The 18,500-nt window shown below is 40.1% G+C and overlaps 1 protein-coding gene across 1 annotated transcript in view; it reads right to left on the minus strand.

The window, feature by feature from the left end:
* Positions 1–18,500, minus strand: part of LOC126188103 (integrin alpha-4-like) — a 506,794-nt gene that overhangs the window by 108,282 nt on the left and 380,012 nt on the right. The window contains exon 17 of the mRNA XM_049929569.1: positions 17,159–17,322. Within this exon, the coding sequence (XP_049785526.1) occupies positions 17,159–17,322 (164 nt within the window). The remainder of the gene's footprint in view (positions 1–17,158; positions 17,323–18,500) is intronic.

Below are 18,500 nucleotides of genomic sequence, written 5' to 3' on the forward strand. Positions count from 1 at the left end.
GTAACAGACTGGGTAGGGATTCCAGGCGTTCGAGAAAGTGGTTGGTGTCTTTGATGAAGGATGGGAGACTGCATGTAATGGGTTGAAGGTGTTGATCTACGTAGGCAGAGATGCGTTCTGTGGGGGCTTAGTAACCAGCTACAATGGGACGGCCGGGATGATTGGGTTTGTGAATTTTGGGAAGAAGGTAGAAGGTAGGGGTGTTGGGTGTTGGTGGGGTCAGGAGGTTGATGGAGTCAGGTGAAAGGTTTTGTAGGGGGCCCAAGGTTCTGAGGATTCCTTGAAGCTCCGCCTGGACATCAGGAATGGGATTACCTTGGCAAACTTTGTAAGTAGTGTTGTCTGAAAGCTCACGCAGTCCCTCAGCCACATACTCCCGACGATCAAGTACCACAGTCGTGGAACCTTTGTCCACCGGAAGAGTCCTCTAAGCGACCCATGAATAGGTTGGCGTACGAGGGGGCCATCCTGGTACCCATGGCTGTTCCCTTTAATTGTTGGTATGTCTGGTCTTCAAAAGTGATGAAGTTGTGGGTCAGGATGAAGCTGGCTAAGGTAATGAGGAAAGAGGTTTTAGGTAGGGCGGCAGGTGATCGGCGTGAAAGGAAGTGCTCCATCGCAGCGAGGCCCTGGACATTATGACCAGAGCCACTTCTTCATCTCCTCAAACCCGGAACCTTCCACAGAAGAACCCCAAAAGTGCCCCACTTGTGACAGGATACTTTCCGGGACTGGATCAGATTCTGAATGTGGCTCTCCAGCAGGGATACGACTTCCTCAAATCCTGCCCTGAAATGAGATCCATCCTTCATGAAATCCTCCCCACTCCACCAAGAGTGTCTTTCTGCCGTCCACCTAACCTTCGTAACCTCTTAGTTCATCCCTATGAAATCCCCAAACCACCTTCCCTACCCTCTGGCTCCTACTCCTGTAAATGCCCCCGGTGTAAAACCTGTCCCGTGCACTTTCCCACCACCACCTATTCCAGTCCTGTAACCCGGAAGGTGTACACGATCAAAGGCAGAGCCACGTGTGAAAGCACCCACGTGATTTACCAACTGACCTGCCTACACTGTGAAGCGTTCTATGTGGGAATGTCCAGCAACAAACTGTCCATTCGCATGAATGGACACAGGCAGACAGTGTTTGTTGGTAATGAGGATCACCCTGTGGCTAAACATGCCTTGGTGCACGGCCAGCACATCTTGGCACAGTGTTACACCGTCCGGGTTATCTGGATACTTCCCACTAACACCAACCTGTCAGAACTCCGGAGATGGGAACTTGCCCTTCAGCATATCCTCTCTTCTCACTATCCGCCAGGCCTCAATCTCCGCTAATTTCTAATTTCAATTTGCCGCCGCTCATACCTCACCTGTCTTTCAACATCATCTTTGCCTCTGTACTTCCGCCCCGACTGACATCTCTGTCCAAACTCTTTGCCTTTACAAATGTCTGCTTGTGTCTGTGTATATGCAGATGGATATGTGTGTGTGTGCGAGTGTATACCTGTCCTTTTTTCCCCCTAAGGTAAGTCTTTCCACTCCCGGGATTGGAATGACTCCTTACCCTCTCCCTTAAAACCCATATCCTTTTGTTTTTCCCTCTCCTTCCCTCTTTCCTGACAAGGCAGCCGTTGGTTGCGAAAGCTAGAATTTTGTGTGTATGTTTGTGTTTGTTTGTGTGTCTATCGACCTGCCAGCGCTTTTGTTTGGTAAGTCTCATCATCTTTGTTGTATATATATACATGTATATTAATATACATTAATACCAAAACAAGACTAAAAATGCAAAACTTTTTCCCATATACATTGAAAACACTGAGAAATTTCCTCTCAAATTACTCTAGCTCTCATTGTCTACGAAATTTATGTGAGTACCTACTTTCCAATAAATCCCAGCTTCAGCCCAGGTAAATGATACAAATTCAGTATGTAACACACTAGTGAGAGCATTCATGTCACATACTGATGCTGTTCAAATAACATTCAACTTTATTTGCTGGAATGACCAAAATAATAATCCTTCTATGGACACAAGGTAGCACTTCAAATTAGTAGTATAGAAAAACTGTTACAGAATACTTTGTGTGAACTATAATAGCAAGAAAGTGCCTTAACACTTTACATTTCAGCTTTCCAGTACTGTAGAGCAAATGAAATATGACAGATTAGAATTTTTTCACATCAGACATTTGGTTGGAGTTCAGTTCTGGCTTCTGTTTTTATTAATCTTCACTGTCAGTATCTAGCTTCTGTTTGTGTCCTTAGTTAATTCCTTACATAGTTTTTTAATTTTTCTTTTTGTTCTTTCTTTCTTCCATTTCCTCTTAACATTTACCATCATTTATTTTTCTTCTTCTTTCTTGTATTTATCTTTTATTTTCTCACTTTATTACTGGTGTTGTCCTGTCAAAGTCATCTGGATCTTACCCTCAGCACCAGCTTCTCTGAACTAAGCAGATTGGAGTTATAATTACAACACATCCTCCACTCCCATAATCATCCTGCTCTCAATCTCCAGTAATCCACTGTCCCTACACCCTCAATTCAACAGTTTTTAATTCTGTTGTCCTGTAACCCCTTAATAATTCCCATCCCCGTGTCACCTGCAGTATGTGTCACTCCCCACAGGCTCAGACAACCATGTACCACATGCACAGCCATATAACTGCCACCACTTCCTTCCTGCATTCCTGTACTCCATATGTTGAGAGAAGAGCTCTGACAGCTGGCAGTGCAGTTGCCAGTACTCAATGCAGATGGGCAGAAAGCCAGCGGAAAGTGGAGCTGGGTGACAGGCTTTCCTGTCTCACTCTTCTGCCTGTGGAAACATCAGCTCCTTTAGAACCTAACAATGCCCCATTATTCATTGCAGCATTCCTGTAGGGGCAGCATTCTGCTGACCGATGTGTTCCTTGGTGGAATATTTTTTCACATGTACTACCAGAGTTTGTCACCTTACACAAACACACATATAAATATGTTATTTAATGATGTTGCAGCCATTGAACTGCAACAATTTTTATTTTATTGTTGTACAGTTCAGATTTTGCTGTATTTCATATCAGTCTGATATCTTTTGACATATAAATAAGTTACTGTACTTGAAAATGGCCTATGGCTGAACTCTGGATCATATAACAATAAAATAAAAATTATTACCATCAAATGGCAGTAACAACATTAAAAAAATTACCATGAGTATGGTTCCAGCCGAAATAAAAATTACACTCAAACATATTTTCAACATTAGCAAAGTAAAGCAAATTGCACAAATGTTACATGTAAAATATCAAATAAGGATGTTACCTCTATTTTTCATGTGGGAGAACAGAAACCCCAAGATCATCATTATCTGATTGGATATCTCTCATTATGACCACATAGTCTTCGGTATCTTTGCTGCTGCTGTCCTCATAGTCTGATAAAGAAATTACAATATAATGAAGAGATTCTTCTATGTTTGACCTTGTAATCTCTTTCCACATGTGGTTCACAACTTTCTGACATTCGTCTGACAGCCTCATTTACCAGCCTCTCAGTCAGTGTCTTGCAACATAAGGGTTTTGTTTCACTCTGCAACATCTGCTTTTATTTCAGCCCAGATGAGTTCAATTGCATTGTAATGGCAGTGGTATGGTGGAAGACATATAACTTTGTGGCTATGGTTCTCTGCTAATGCACATAATGCACATAATGTGTCTTCTGAGGCTTGTATAATTTCACTAATTTCAGAAGTTCCACTTTCCACATATTCTGTTCAAAGCCTATTTTAACATCCTTCAACCAGCTGACTATTTTGTCTCTCCTTGCAGCAGCTGTTGATGCCTTATTTAATTGTACAGAATTGCATGGCATATTGTCCATTACAAAAACACTACCAGAACTGACATTTAGTAGAAAACAAGTAACAAACCAGTCTTTGAATGTATCTGCATTCATCTCCTCATTATAGTTGGCAGTTCTTTTAACTGAAACATCATCATAACACTGGGCACAAAATGGTTCATACAGCCAGCAGTAACTATAATTAGTCACCATCCCTTACCAGTTGGCACACTCATAGTTCCATGGTGCACGTCATCTGTCCGTGCGATGGAATGCGCATGATGCATGATGACCCATGTTTTGTCAATCCATATTACATTTTCCAGATTCACTGCTAGCAATTCATGCAGGAAACATCATCTCCATGCTACAATGTCTCTGTGTTCCTTTAATACCTTTTGTCCTGAGAACTTTTTCCAATGGAAGCTAATTTTTTTCAAAACAATGAAGAGACTTGTCATTCTGCCTGTGAAAAAACACCTGTCCGTCAGTGACCCCATCAACTTTGAAGTGTTGGATACTCCTTCCTGCTGTAGTATGGGTATATGTGCTGCCTGATTGCACTCCCATCAAAGTTGTCTGTTTCAGATACACGATATCATCGCTTCCTTGACCTTCCAGGCATCACAATAACAGAGCTTGCAGCTGAGTTGGCAGCCTCGTTATCATTTGTGACTCTCTTCACTGTTGCTATGGAGATGTTCAATGCTTCTGCCACTCTGTCAATTACTTTACTGATTGATATCAAAGGCCCAACATTGTCCCTTTCTGTTTCAAAGCAAACATGCAATCTGTATATAAATTTACGTGCTTGCGATTTCAGCGTAGCTTCTTTCCCTAAAGCCCTCTTCTCTCCACTACTGGCTTTTCCACTTATACACACTTTTCCACTTGTATACATGGCAAGAAACTCACAGAAGTAGTGGAAGCACACATATATTTATCAATTTCTAAATCTTTGTTTATAATTATCACATACAGTGTATACATATTTGGACATGTTATGACATTATACTTTTGTGAAGAAGATGTTGACATCAGCTAAACCAGTATTAAGTAATACATTTTCAGTTTCCATAAATGTAAGTCCAAATTTCCAAGTTCTAATGATTTATAATATCCCAATTTTGCAGGCTTCTTAAGATTATAGATTAGTCTGTTAAACTAATAAAGCAAAATAACAATAATTGTGCAACTGACAACTAAATTTTATTCTGAAATATATACTACATTTTCTCTGCAAACAACAGCTATGAATAAAATCATAGTTCTAATTTTCATTAGCATTGAAGCAAGTGAATGTCAATAAAGGCAGCTAGCACTACCATGGGTAAACTAGATCTGAAATGAGTTAGTTATAAAGTGTATATAAATTTATAAAATTGTCATAAATAAAGACCAGGGTCATTCAAATCTGTGAGAGAGGAGAGCTAATACATGTAAACATAAAGCATGGTGAAGCACGTGGACACTATTACAGCTCAGAACAAAGTGGCTTTCTGTCTTCAGTTCTGACAACAGTGTCGTATTATGGTGTGGGAGACAGACCAGACACACCACTGCAGTGCTTAGAACATACTTTGTGCTATGTTTTACCAGAACTTCAACATTTTGTGATATTGTTGTAATAAAAATATTTCAGTTACTTATTATTTTAGTGGCCCCTAATTTTTGCATGTGAAGAAAAAATCTTTGCAACTTTTCTTATCAAGTGTCATGACCAATTCTTTAACCATTGTACGGTATTGTATTGTTATTGGTCCTGTAGTCTACAAAAGTAGCTTATGCCTAAGACACTAGAGAAGTCAGTTATATGTATACAGGTGAAAGTGATTTCTATGATACATATTTAAAATTAAAAACAATACAAGTCAAATTTAAAAATTTATACAAAGCAATTCATATTTTTAAATATCCTTCAGTGGAATAAAATCAGTGATGCTGTAAATATGACTTTAAAGATGTTAGCCTCAACATTATCATTTACATCTTTTGAAGTTTGTTACAGATTTTAATTTCCATGTGGAAGGTGTGTTTTTAGTTTTATCTGATCATGAATACTGCTTTTCTTACAGTCTTCTGTCCTTACTTATTACATTTACTTTAAAGAATATAAGGGTTTCCAAAATGTAGATATATAGAAAGGAGAAACATCAGAGATCTTAATAGAACTTGACACAAATCACTAGGTTTGCGTCCAGACATGAATCTAATGACCCTTTTTGGTGTATGAATGTGCTGATAGGTGCATTATAGTTCCCTCAAAATGTGATCTTATATTAAAAGTGAGCATTAAAGTGGGCTTCATATATACTCTTCACTGTTTTCTCACTACAGCTACATTTTAGTGAGCAAAGAAGTTTGCAGGTCTTGCTCAATGGGACACTGAGACATTGTATCTGCTTACTCAAATTTAAATTCCTTTGAAGCCACAATCCCAAGAATTGGTTTCTGTAATGTCACCAAATAGATTATCATTCCTAGAGAGGAATGAGATGTTCTTATCCTTGTTCAAGTCATTGCAAAATTTTAGTGCAATTGTTTTCATACTACTTAATAAAGGCTGTTTATTCTGTGCTCAGAGATTAAATTATTTTGTGACACTGTTTACTGACTGCTGCAGTTTTTCCTTACTTTTCTATTTTAATGGAGTTTTAGTGTCATCTGCAAATGTTATCATTTCATGATCTCCACTTAGAATGTTAATGTACGAAAGGAACATAAGTGTTCCCATTACTGATAGATGGAATTTTTATATTCTGTAAGGTAGCTTTGCAAAGAATATAAATTTGCTTAACAAAAAGCACAATGTAATTAGGATGACATTGAAGAGTAAAACAATGAAAGATATGAAATGAAAAAAATATTTAAGTAAAAATCAAACAATAGAAAATCCAGGATGCTTGCAATAACATCATGAAAAGGAAAGTTACTACTCACCATATAGCACAGATGCTGAGTTCCAGATAGGCACAACAAGAGGACTGTCACAAATAAAGCTTTTGGCTATTAAGGCCTTTGTCAACAGTAGATGATAGACACACACGCACACACACATCCATGCAAATGCAAGTCACACACACAACTGCAGTCTCAGGCAACTAAAACTGCAATGCGAGTGGCAGCACCAGTGGATGATGAGAGTGGTGACTGGGTGGGGGTAAGGAGGAATCTGGGGCAGGGAGGGGGAGGGATAATACAGTGGGTGTGGTGGACAGTGAAATGCTGCACATTAGATGGATGGCTGTGGAGAGGCGGGGATGGGGGGAGAAGTATTGGGAAAGGAGAAAAGTAAGACTGGGTGTGATAGTGGAATAAAGGCTTTCTAGTACTGAAATGGGAACAGGGAAGGAGCTGGGTGGGTGAAGACAGTGACTAACAAAAGTTGATGCCATTAGGGTTATGGGAACATAGGATGTATTGCAGGGAAACTTCCCACCTCACCTACGCAGTTCAGAAAAGCTGGTGTTGATGGGAAGGATCCTTATGGCACAGGCAGTGAAGCAGTCATCATTTCATTGTTGGTGGGAAGGATCCATATGGCACAGGCTGTGAAGTAGCCATCATTTCAATGACTACTTCACTGCCTGTGCCGTATGGATCCTTCCCACCAACACCAGCTTTTCTGAATTGTGCACGTGGGAACTTTCCCTGCAATACAGCCTACGTTCCCGTAACCCTCCTGGCCTCAACATTTGTTAGTTACTCTCCTCACCCATCCAGCCCCTTCCCTGTTTCCATTCCAGCACTATACAGCTGTCATACCACCATCTCACCTAGTCTTTTTACCTCTCTCCTATGCCGATACTCCCCCCTCTCACCCCCTCCACCATCCCTCTATAGCCCTCAATCTAACCTGTAACACTTCTCTGTCTGCCACGTCCACCATACTATCCCTCCCCCTCTGCACCCCAGCTTCCTTCTTACCCCCCCTCCCCCCCCCATTCCCATTATGCACTGGTGCTGCTGCTCGCAGTGTGGTTTCAGAGTTGCTTGAGCTGAGACGGCAGTTGTGTGTGTGTGTGTGTGTGTGTGTGTGTGTGTGTGTGTGTGTGTGTGTGTGTGCCTGTCATCTATTGTTGACAAGGCCTTAATTACTGAAAGCTTTATTTGTGACAGTCTTTTTGCTGTGCCTATCTGCAACTCAGCATCTCCGGTATATGGTGAGTAACAGTTTTTCTTTTCGTAATATTATTATTTAAGTAACCACTTCCTAACAAATAAGACTGTCTGATGTTAAGCCATATGATGAGGCAATTTTGGATGCTTATTGAATTTCCATGTGGAGGTCCATATTTCCCCCTGAAATGGTAATTTCTGGTGCAAACTATCATTTTAAAAAATACACATGCTTAGAAATTCTTTTTACATCTTTAGAAAAGATAGTATACATAGTTACAAAATATTTTAAGTGTGTTCAGAAAATATTTCACACATGTTTAGACATTCTGGAAATATGATTTCAATGTCTCATAACTCTCTTCAGCAAGCTACAGTTAAGGTTCACAGATAGTCAGTTGCTATATATAGTAACCAGGTTGGTGTGAAAATTCATAGTGTTTTTCCATTAGTGTAATAAACACAACAGATACTCATAACAAAGGCTTTAGTCACCAAATATATATTCTCCTTCACTGTTTACAACTGTATGCCAATGCTGGGGTAACTTTTCAATTCAATGACTGAAGAAGTCATGTGGTTTCGAGCCAAAGAACTCATTGATCCATGATCGGAATGCATTTTCATACAGAAAGGAAGATACTTGAAGTTTGTCTGATAGAGAGCAAAAAAGGTGAAAAATCCATGGTTGCAATGTCAGGTGAATAAAATGGGTGTGGAATGAGTTCCCATTGCAATGTGTGTATGGTGTTTTTTGTCAGTCTACCACGATGTGAGCAGGTGTTACCACGGAGTTCCAGTCCACGGAGTTCCAGTCTTCCTGGCCATTGTTTTTAGATTCTGTCTGCAAGATGTCTCAGTTGTTGACAATAATTTTCAGCAGTGATGGTTACATCTTGGGGAAGCAGTTTGTAGTACACCACACCATTGCTGTTCCACCAGATGCATAACACTATCTTCTGTGAATGGGCACAGGTCTTTCTATGGGGACTTCTTGCTTTGGTTTGGCTAGTCATTCCTTTCTTTTCCTTATGTTTAGCATATGGGCACAATTTATTATCTCCAGTAACAATACATGATAGGAATGGTTGGTATTGTTCACAAGCCAGCTCATGATGAGCAAGCAGAGACGCACATATGGCCACCCACTGATTTTTGTGATTTTGGCTTAAAGCATGTGGTACCCATGCACCCAATTTTTGAACCTTCCCCATTACATGCAGATGTCATATGAGGGTGAAATGTTCACAGTTCATCACATTTTCTAGCTCTCAAGTACATTGATATGGGTCATTGTGGAGTAATGCATTTAAATGATCTTCATCAAACCTTGGAGATCTTCCTGAATGTGGAGAGTCACTACTATAAAATGATCCTCTTAAAAATGAGAAAACTATTTTCTTGCCATGCTCAGTCCAGGGGCATTATCCCTATTCATGACACAAATATTTCTGGTTCCTTCTGCAGCTGTCACTCCTCTATTGAACTCAAACAGAAGAATAAGTCAGAAATGGTCTGATAACTCCACTTGGCAGTCCATTTTCTAGTGTTCACAGCTTCACTCATTACCTCCAAATGACAAAATGGCAATATGTAAACTGGAATAGCAACAATCAACTACAAATAAAAAATGACAATTGATAACTTAATCCATGGCTACTGGAATACCAACATGCAAAACAAAAATGCTAAGAACTTATACGCAACCTAATATATTATAATTAATATAATTTTCTCTTTGTCCTCATTTATTAAGATATCCTTTCACCATGCACCATATACCATCAGATGTAAAAGAAAAACCCCAATTCACAGCCCTTCAAAACCATGTACCAGTGTATTTTGTTCACTGGTGCTGAAGACAGAAGGCCTTACAATCATCCACAATTTGTATTATCAATTTTATTCTCTAATGTTGAGCTTAGTGTGTTAAATTTGCTAAAGGTCTTTCTGTATGACAATTTTTCTGAACTTGTAGTGGTAATGACTTTTTCAAGATTTTGAGGGTAATCATTTTGCACCTTTGTGGAGCATTAAGCCTCATTTTATAAGTCTGCAGCATTGTCTGATATTTCCCCAACATATGTACATACCTGTAAATAGTGTATGACACATTATTGCAAGTGAGATATGTAGAAAAACTACATTTAGTTTCATTCTCAAAATTTATATGAGTTTTCTCTTCTGGTACAATGATGAAAGTATTTGCATAATGATAACTAAGAATAATATACTGTTCCTGTCCAAATTTACACTTGTGTCTGATATTTCCCTATCTCATTGGTATGCCATATTTAATTAGATTATAACCTGACAACTGTTCAGAAATAGATTTAAGATTGACTTTCATGTGTTTCACTCTCTCTGCTTGCTTATCTTTTCTCAGGCAGCAACTCATCCAACTCTTGGACAGACCTGGAGCAACATACTTTTCAAGCTTTCACAGCAGAATCTTATGACACACTACATTAAAAGCTTTCGATAGGTCAATGAATACATCTGGTGATACCTGTTTCTTGTCTGTCAGGCTTAGTGTATAGTTTCTGCACTCATAAATGGCAGCTATTATTGACTTCTTATTTGTGAATCTATTTTGTTTATTACATAGGATTTTGCTTTTATTTACAGATTCCATAAGTTTATCATACACAACCTTTTACAATACTTTCGAAATGGGAAAGGAAATTATATTGGACCTGTGGTTATTAAAATTATCTCTTCCACCCTTTTTATAAATTGGAATTATCTTAATAATTGTAATTCCCTAGCATAGAAGTTTTCAGTACATTAGGGAAACTGCCCACTTGAAGTAGTTCAACGTTCAACAAAGTTCAGGCCACCGGTCTTATGATTGTTGGAGGGATACCATCAGTGCCTGCAGAGTTGCTGTTTCCTGGTCTTTACATTAATTTTGCAAATTGATCTTGTCTGACAGTGCTGATGTACACTGACATACTGCATGTGTTCATTTTATATTTATACACTCCTGGAAATGGAAAAAAGAACACATTGACACCGGTGTGTCAGACCCACCATACTTGCTCCGGACACTGCGAGAGGGCTGTACAAGCAATGATCACACACACGGCACAGCGGACACACCAGGAACCGCGGTGTTGGCCGTCGAATGGCGCTAGCTGCGCAGCATTTGTGCACCGCCGCCGTCAGTGTCAGCCAGTTTGCCGTGGCATACGGAGCTCCATCGCAGTCTTTAACACTGGTAGCATGCCGTGACAGCGTGGACGTGAACCGTATGTGCAGTTGACGGACTTTGAGCGAGGGCGTATAGTGGGCATGCGGGAGGCCGGGTGGACGTACCGCCGAATTGCTCAACACGTGGGGCGTGAGGTCTCCACAGTACATCGATGTTGTCGCCAGTGGTCGGCGGAAGGTGCACGTGCCCGTCGACCTGGGACCGGACCGCAGCGACGCACGGATGCACGCCAAGACCGTAGGATCATACGCAGTGCCGTAGGGAACCGCACCGCCACTTCCCAGCAAATTAGGGACACTGTTGCTCCTGGGGTATCAGCGAGGACCATTCGCAACCGTCTCCATGAAGCTGGGCTATGGTCCCGCACACCGTTAGGCCGTCTTCCGCTCACGCCCCAACATCGTGCAGCCCGCCTCCAGTGGTGTCGCGACAGGCGTGAATGGAGGGACGAATGGAGACGTTTCGTCTTCAGCAATGAGAGTCGCTTCTGCCTTGGTGCCAATGATGGTCGTATGCGTGTTTGGCGCCGTGCAGGTGAGCGCCACAATCAGGACTGCATACGACCGAGGCACACAGGGCCAACACCTGGCATCATGGTGTGGGGAGTGATCTCCTACACTGGCCGTACACCACTGGTGATCATCTAGGGGACACTGAATAGTGCACGGTACATCCAAACCGTCATCGAACCCATCGTTCTACCATTCCTAGACCGGCAAGGGAACTTGCTGTTCCAACAGGACAATGCACGTCCGCAAGTATCCCATGCCACCCAACGTGCTCTAGAAGGTGTAAGTCAACTACCCTGGCCAGCAAGATCTCCGGATCTGTCCCCCATTGAGCATGTTTGGGACTGGATGAAGCGTCGTCTCACGCGGTCTGCACGTCCAGCACGAACGCTGGTCCAACTGAGGCGCCAGGTGGAAATGGCATGGCAAGCCGTTCCACAGGACTACATCCAGCATCTCTACGATCGTCTCCATGGGAGAATAGCAGCCTGCATTGCTGCGAAAGGTGGATATACACTGTACTAGTGCCGACATTGTGCATGCTTTGTTGCCTGTGTCTATGTGCCTGTGCTTCTGTCAGTGTGATCATGTGATGTATCTGACCCCAGGAATGTGTCAATAAAGTTTCCCCTTCCTGGGACAATGAATTCACGGTGTTCTTATTTCAATTTCCAGGAGTGTATACTGAGTATTTTTAATTATTTTATCACATTAAGGGGGTAGGACTTGGAGTAGGAGAGGTACTACAGAACATTTTAATTTCCACTGTCTATACTTTTACAAATAAACTCATAAAACTTTGTTAGCATGACCAGGAAGGTTTCAGGATCAACATTCATAGCAGTGGAAGTTCAAAAACATAGCAAATAAATATTTTTACATGTGAAATTTCATCATTTTTTCACTTACTATTAGCTGCATTTGTTGGTATAGGTACACTTTTCTTCACAAGTAAGAGAGATTCACTGAATAATTTTGTATAGCATACAAACCATACTTACAGGTGTATGAAACTCTAGAATTTTCCAACCCTATTAAAAACTGTAAAAACTGAGATAATTATCTATAAAATTTCTAAACATAAAGTTTAAAATGTAACAGCTCATTCATATTTTCATAAATTAAATAAATTCTAAAGTTTCATACACCTGCTGTATGGTTTGTGTGCTGTGCAGAATTCATCAAAGAATCTCTCTTACTTATTAAGAAGAGTGTACCTATAGCACAAATGCAGCCAATAGTAAGTGGAAAAATGATGAAATTTCACATGTAAAAAAATTTATTTTGTAATGCTTTTGAATTTCCATTACTATAGGTGTGAATTCTGAATCCTTCCTGGTCATGCTGACAAAATTTTATGAGTTTATTTGTAAAATTATAGACAGTGGAAATTAAAATATCCTGTGGTGCCTCTCCTGCTCCAAGTTGGCCCATTTGATGTCCTACCCCCGTTAACTGCAATGCTAGTGGAGAAGTTGTTAAATTTGTTGGCACTTATAAGGGGTTTGCAATTACTTTTTCAAGCTTGTTGTGATAGTGTTATATTTTTACATGATTTGATGCTTCACAATTTTCTTTTCTTAAAACTGTTCCCATGTCACTTACTTCATTTGATGAACTATAAATGTATTCATCATTATGTATTATTTTTGGTGCTCTTACTTTTCTTAATATTTTGGAATATTTTTAATGATATCCATGTAATTTAGGTGAACACTTACCATGGCACACCTTTGATGTATTTTTCTCTTCTCTTGGCATGAAACCCTTGGTCCCATGCTTTGTTCTACTATTGCCAAAATACAGTTTGGAAATAATAGGTTAATACATCAATAAAGGTGTTATATTTTTCCTTTTGGTCATTAAAATTATGAACCTGTGACCATTCTTCTTTGTTTAGTAAGCTTTTGAAGTAGTTTATATTATCCTGACTATAGCATCTACATATAGATTTAAAGATATGCCATTCCCAGTACTCCCTTTTACTTCAAGCTTAGTATTTGAGGTGGTTGTGACTCTTCAAGCTTTGAGGTGGTTATTAGAGACTGCATTGAAACTTTTTACAGAAGTTTTGAGTAAATTCGTCTTGACTAGAAAGTGATCTGACACTGTTTCTTCAGGTAACAGCATGTGCTTCAGTCTTTAAATTGTAGGATGTAGTATGGTTGAGAAGGGTCTCTCAGTTTCCACTTTTTGTAAGAAAATCAATGTTGAAGTGTCCACAAATTATAAATCAAATTCTATTTTATTTACTTTGTTTATCAATAACTCCAATTTATTTAAATTGGTAAAGTGCAGCAATAATAAAGATGAACTTAATAACTTTTATGGCTGCAATTTCATTGTCCTTTTCAATATTTGTTTCAATTAAGTTAGGTAAGATAGTGAAAACCATTTTTTCTTTATGCAATCCACTGCCTCACTCTGCATGCTACAAATTCTGCACTAGTAAGAAGACAGAATGAATTTAGTTATTTCTGTGTTTTGATTTAATTCAGGATCAGTCCATTGATCAGAAAAGCATATTACTGAGTTATCTTTTAACTCATCTATTACTAATACATTAATTTGATATTATTATGCAGGGATTGTACATCATGGTGACGTAAATGTGTCACATTTACAGCATCACATATCTTTAGGTTAACCTTCAATCACTGGTAGTGTTAGACTTTCTTTCTTCTTCCTTGTTTGAGTTCATGCACTGGTACATAGCTGTTTCACTTAGGATATTTTGAGCCTGTAAATTAGCATGATAAGATTACTTACTGGAGCTATTTAAGAAAAATAGGTTTGTGAATCAAATTGGAATTCCTGGAGGGAATACTACATTCTGTTCATGAAACATCATTGAGAAAACGTAGGAACCAGCATTTGAAGCATACAAGGACCACAAACATAAGAGAAATCAGGGCTCATAGAGAGATATAGGTCAATTTTCCCTTTCTCTGTTTGCAAGTGGAATGCGAAAGAAAATGACCAACAGTGGTAGAAGATAATCTCTGCCATGCACCATACAGTGGCTTGCAGAGTATAAATGCAGATATAGTTTCAGATTGTGCAATTATTTCACCTACGTCTGCCATAATTGCTGTATTCTGAGGAGTACCTAATGATTTTTCCTTACTTGTTTAGATGCATACTGTGGTCATCAAACAACTCTACTAAAATTACTTGTACCTGGAACACATCCACAACTAAAGAGCTCGATTGAACTTCACACTTTATCGGCTGAGATGTGATATGTTTTGGAAGTGAGTGAGTGATATTGGATTCAGCATTCCAATGAGAGGACATTAATCAGTGGTTGCATAATACACTCCTGGAAATTGAAATAAGAACACCGTGAATTCATTGTCCCAGGAAGGGGAAACTTTATTGACACATTCCTGGGGTCAGATACATCACATGATCACACTGACAGAACCACAGGCACATAGACACAGACAACAGAGCATGCACAATGTCGGCACTAGTACAGTGTATATCCACCTTTCGCAGCAATGCAGGCTGCTATTCTCCCATGGAGACGATCGTAGAGATGCTGGATGTAGTCCTGTGGAACGGCTTGCCATGCCATTTCCACCTGGTGCCTCAGTTGGACCAGCGTTTGTGCTGGATGTGCAGACGGCTTGAGACGACGCTTCATCCAGTCCCAAACATGCTCAATGGGGGACAGATCCGGAGATCTTGCTGGCCAGGGTAGTTGACTTACACCTTCTAGAGCACATTGGGTGGCACGGGATACATGGGGACGTGCATTGTCGTGTTGGAACAGCAAGTTCCCTTGCCGGTCTAGGAATGGTAGAACGATGGGTTTGATGACGGTTTGGATGTACCGTGCACTATTCAGTGTCCCCTCGACGATCACCAGTGGTGTACGGCCAGTGTAGGAGATCGCTCCCCACACCATGATGCCGGGTGTTGGCCCTGTTTGCCTCAGTCGTATGCAGTCCTGATTGTGGCGCTCACCTGCACGGCGCCAAACACGCATACGACCATCATTGGCACCAAGGCAGAAGCGACTCTCATCGCTGAAGACGACACGTCTCCATTCGTCCCTCCATTCACGCCTGTCACGACACCACTGGAGGCGGGCTGCACGATGTTGGGGCGTGAGCGGAAGACGGCCTAACGGTGTGCGGGACCGTAGCCCAGCTTCATGGAGACGGTTGCGAATGGTCCTCGCCGATACCCCAGGAGCAACAGTGTCCCTAATTTGCTGGGAAGTGGCGGTGCGGTCCCCTACGGCACTGCGTAGGATCCTACGGTCTTGGCGTGCATCCGTGCGTCGCTGCGGTCCGGTCCCAGGTCGACAGGCACGTGCACCTTCCGCCGACCACTGGCGACAACATCGATGTACTGTGGAGACCTCACGCCCCACGTGTTGAGCAATTCGGCGGTACGTCCACCCGGCCTCCCGCATGCCCACTATACGCCCTCGCTCAAAGTCCATCAACTGCACATACGGTTCACGTCCACGCTGTCGCGGCATGCTACCAGTGTTAAAGACTGCGATGGAGCTCCGTATGCCACGGCAAACTGGCTGACACTGACGGCGGCGGTGCACAAATGCTGCGCAGCTAGCGCCATTCGACGGCCAACAGCGCGGTTCCTGGTGTGTCCGCTGTGCCGTGCGTGTGATCATTGCTTGTACAGCCCTCTCGCAGTGTCCGGAGCAAGTATGGTGGGTCTGACACACCGGTGTCAATGTGTTCTTTTTTCCATTTCCAGGAGTGTAGTTATGTATGGACTTTGCTTAAATACAATCCAGTGCTACCTGATGATTGTGACTAACTTTGTAAAGCCATCATACCAGATACTAATTGAATTGAATATTAATGAATACACCATTGAGTATTCACAACCCAAGGGCCTGTTTATTGTTGCATATCAACTTTTGATATCTATTCCACATGTGTTACACACTACTTTTCATTTTAAAAATTTCGTGTAAGTTTGTGCAGTCACTCTTGAGATATGCGAAATGAGCAATGTATCTTGTAGGATCAATAGTTGTCCAAAGGCTCTATCACTTTATACTATACCTACATAGGTGAAAGTGGAAGTCAACCTACAAGCTACACAACCTACAACTACCTATTTAAGCCAGATATATTTCTGATGAATTGGTTACTTTTTAAAAAGAATTAATATTTCTTTCTATTTTGTATACTTCATTCTACTCTTTTTGAGAATTTTTGTGAATGTATAATATTATGGGAATTTTATTGTATTTTAAAGTCTTAGTGTATGATATTGGTATCAGAGCATCTATATCTCACTACTTGTACATATGTATATGTGTGAATTAGCCTATAAACCTGAAAACTAATCATATATTTCATACTCTAATTATCAACCTTTTTCTGTAAGCAAGTAATATAATTATATCAGACATCATAAGAAATCAAAATTGAATAACTAATTTCATGTGTAATTTTAGTATAAAAACACAATTTTGAATAATTGAAGTTAATACTCACCCAATTATATATATGTCGGCTGTAGCTTTCAGTTTTAAATCAAGTGAACATCTGTCAGATGAGCCATTGTTCAAACTTGCTGTGGTCAGCCATGCATTGAATGTGACAGATAGCAAATCCTTCTCAACAAGATGAGACATATCAACCTCAACAATAAGTTCATCCTGCAGATGATAGCATTATTCCAATTACAGTAAGAAAAATATATGTCATGTGCAACATTAGCATTCAGCTCTACTTAACATGTAATGCAATTATGACCTAAGTGGGTTCCATCTCACAAAACTTATTCATAAAAACTTTAAACATAGCAGGAAGCAGTACAGCTTGAAAAATAAGTATGTGAAGTAATAAAATTATATGCTAAGATTATAAATATAATGCCAAGTTAATCAGACAGCGTAGAAGGTCATAGAGTGAATTTGGAAAACTTGAAGTGATTTTATTCACATATTCTTACATAAAGCATATTTAGTAGAACTCAATATGAAAGGGGCTGTTTAGGAACATGTAACAAATCAAATTACATATAAAAAGATTAGAAAGTTTCTTTAACGAGAAAGTGATACTAATGTACTGAAACGTAATTTGGTTTAGGAAGGGTGTAAATAAACATAAAACTACCAGATAAACAACAACTGCACTGGAAAAAACTGCTGCTTTCACACTTACACTAAGTGAGCAGCTCATTTTGCTTTAAATTTACACATGTTGTCTGATATCTTTCAAACAATATAAGCTACCTATGTGGCATGACAATAGTGGCCTATTTACAGTGAGCACTGGTACAGTCTTGCTTCTAATGTGGATCTTCAATCTCCCAACATAGTGTTACTGGTCATAAGAGGAATGGTTAAGAAAGTATTTCCCAAATTATTTCTTTATGCCAGATGTTATGTTTTGAAATTGTACTAAAAAAAAATGCAACTTTTGATGCTAGCAGCAAATGAAACTAAGAAGCATATAAAAAGAATTGGAAACATTGTAGTAACAAATAAGAGATAGAAAATTTGTGGCAACTGTCGACCTAAATGACAACATCACTGACTACCAAGAGTGACTTTGTGGACTCCCTCTGACTGTTTAGTAAGCACTACTGCTCTGTTGATGGGTGGATGTCCCGTGTATATTGTCTTCAATAAAAAGTGTGTTACTCTACTTATATCAGATTGTGTATCTGATATACTACACCTGTCCATATTCTGAGTTCCCACATTGGTGACCCTGACAACTTGTGGCAATCGTGTATGAGGTAAAATTCATGCCAATACAGTTATGACAGTGAGACCTGCATATAACCACTTTTGTGCAAGTGATGTGATTCTATACAGTGGATCAACCT

This window comes from Schistocerca cancellata, chromosome 5 (genome assembly GCF_023864275.1).
Source record: "Schistocerca cancellata isolate TAMUIC-IGC-003103 chromosome 5, iqSchCanc2.1, whole genome shotgun sequence".
Lineage (NCBI taxonomy): Eukaryota > Metazoa > Arthropoda > Insecta > Orthoptera > Acrididae > Schistocerca > Schistocerca cancellata.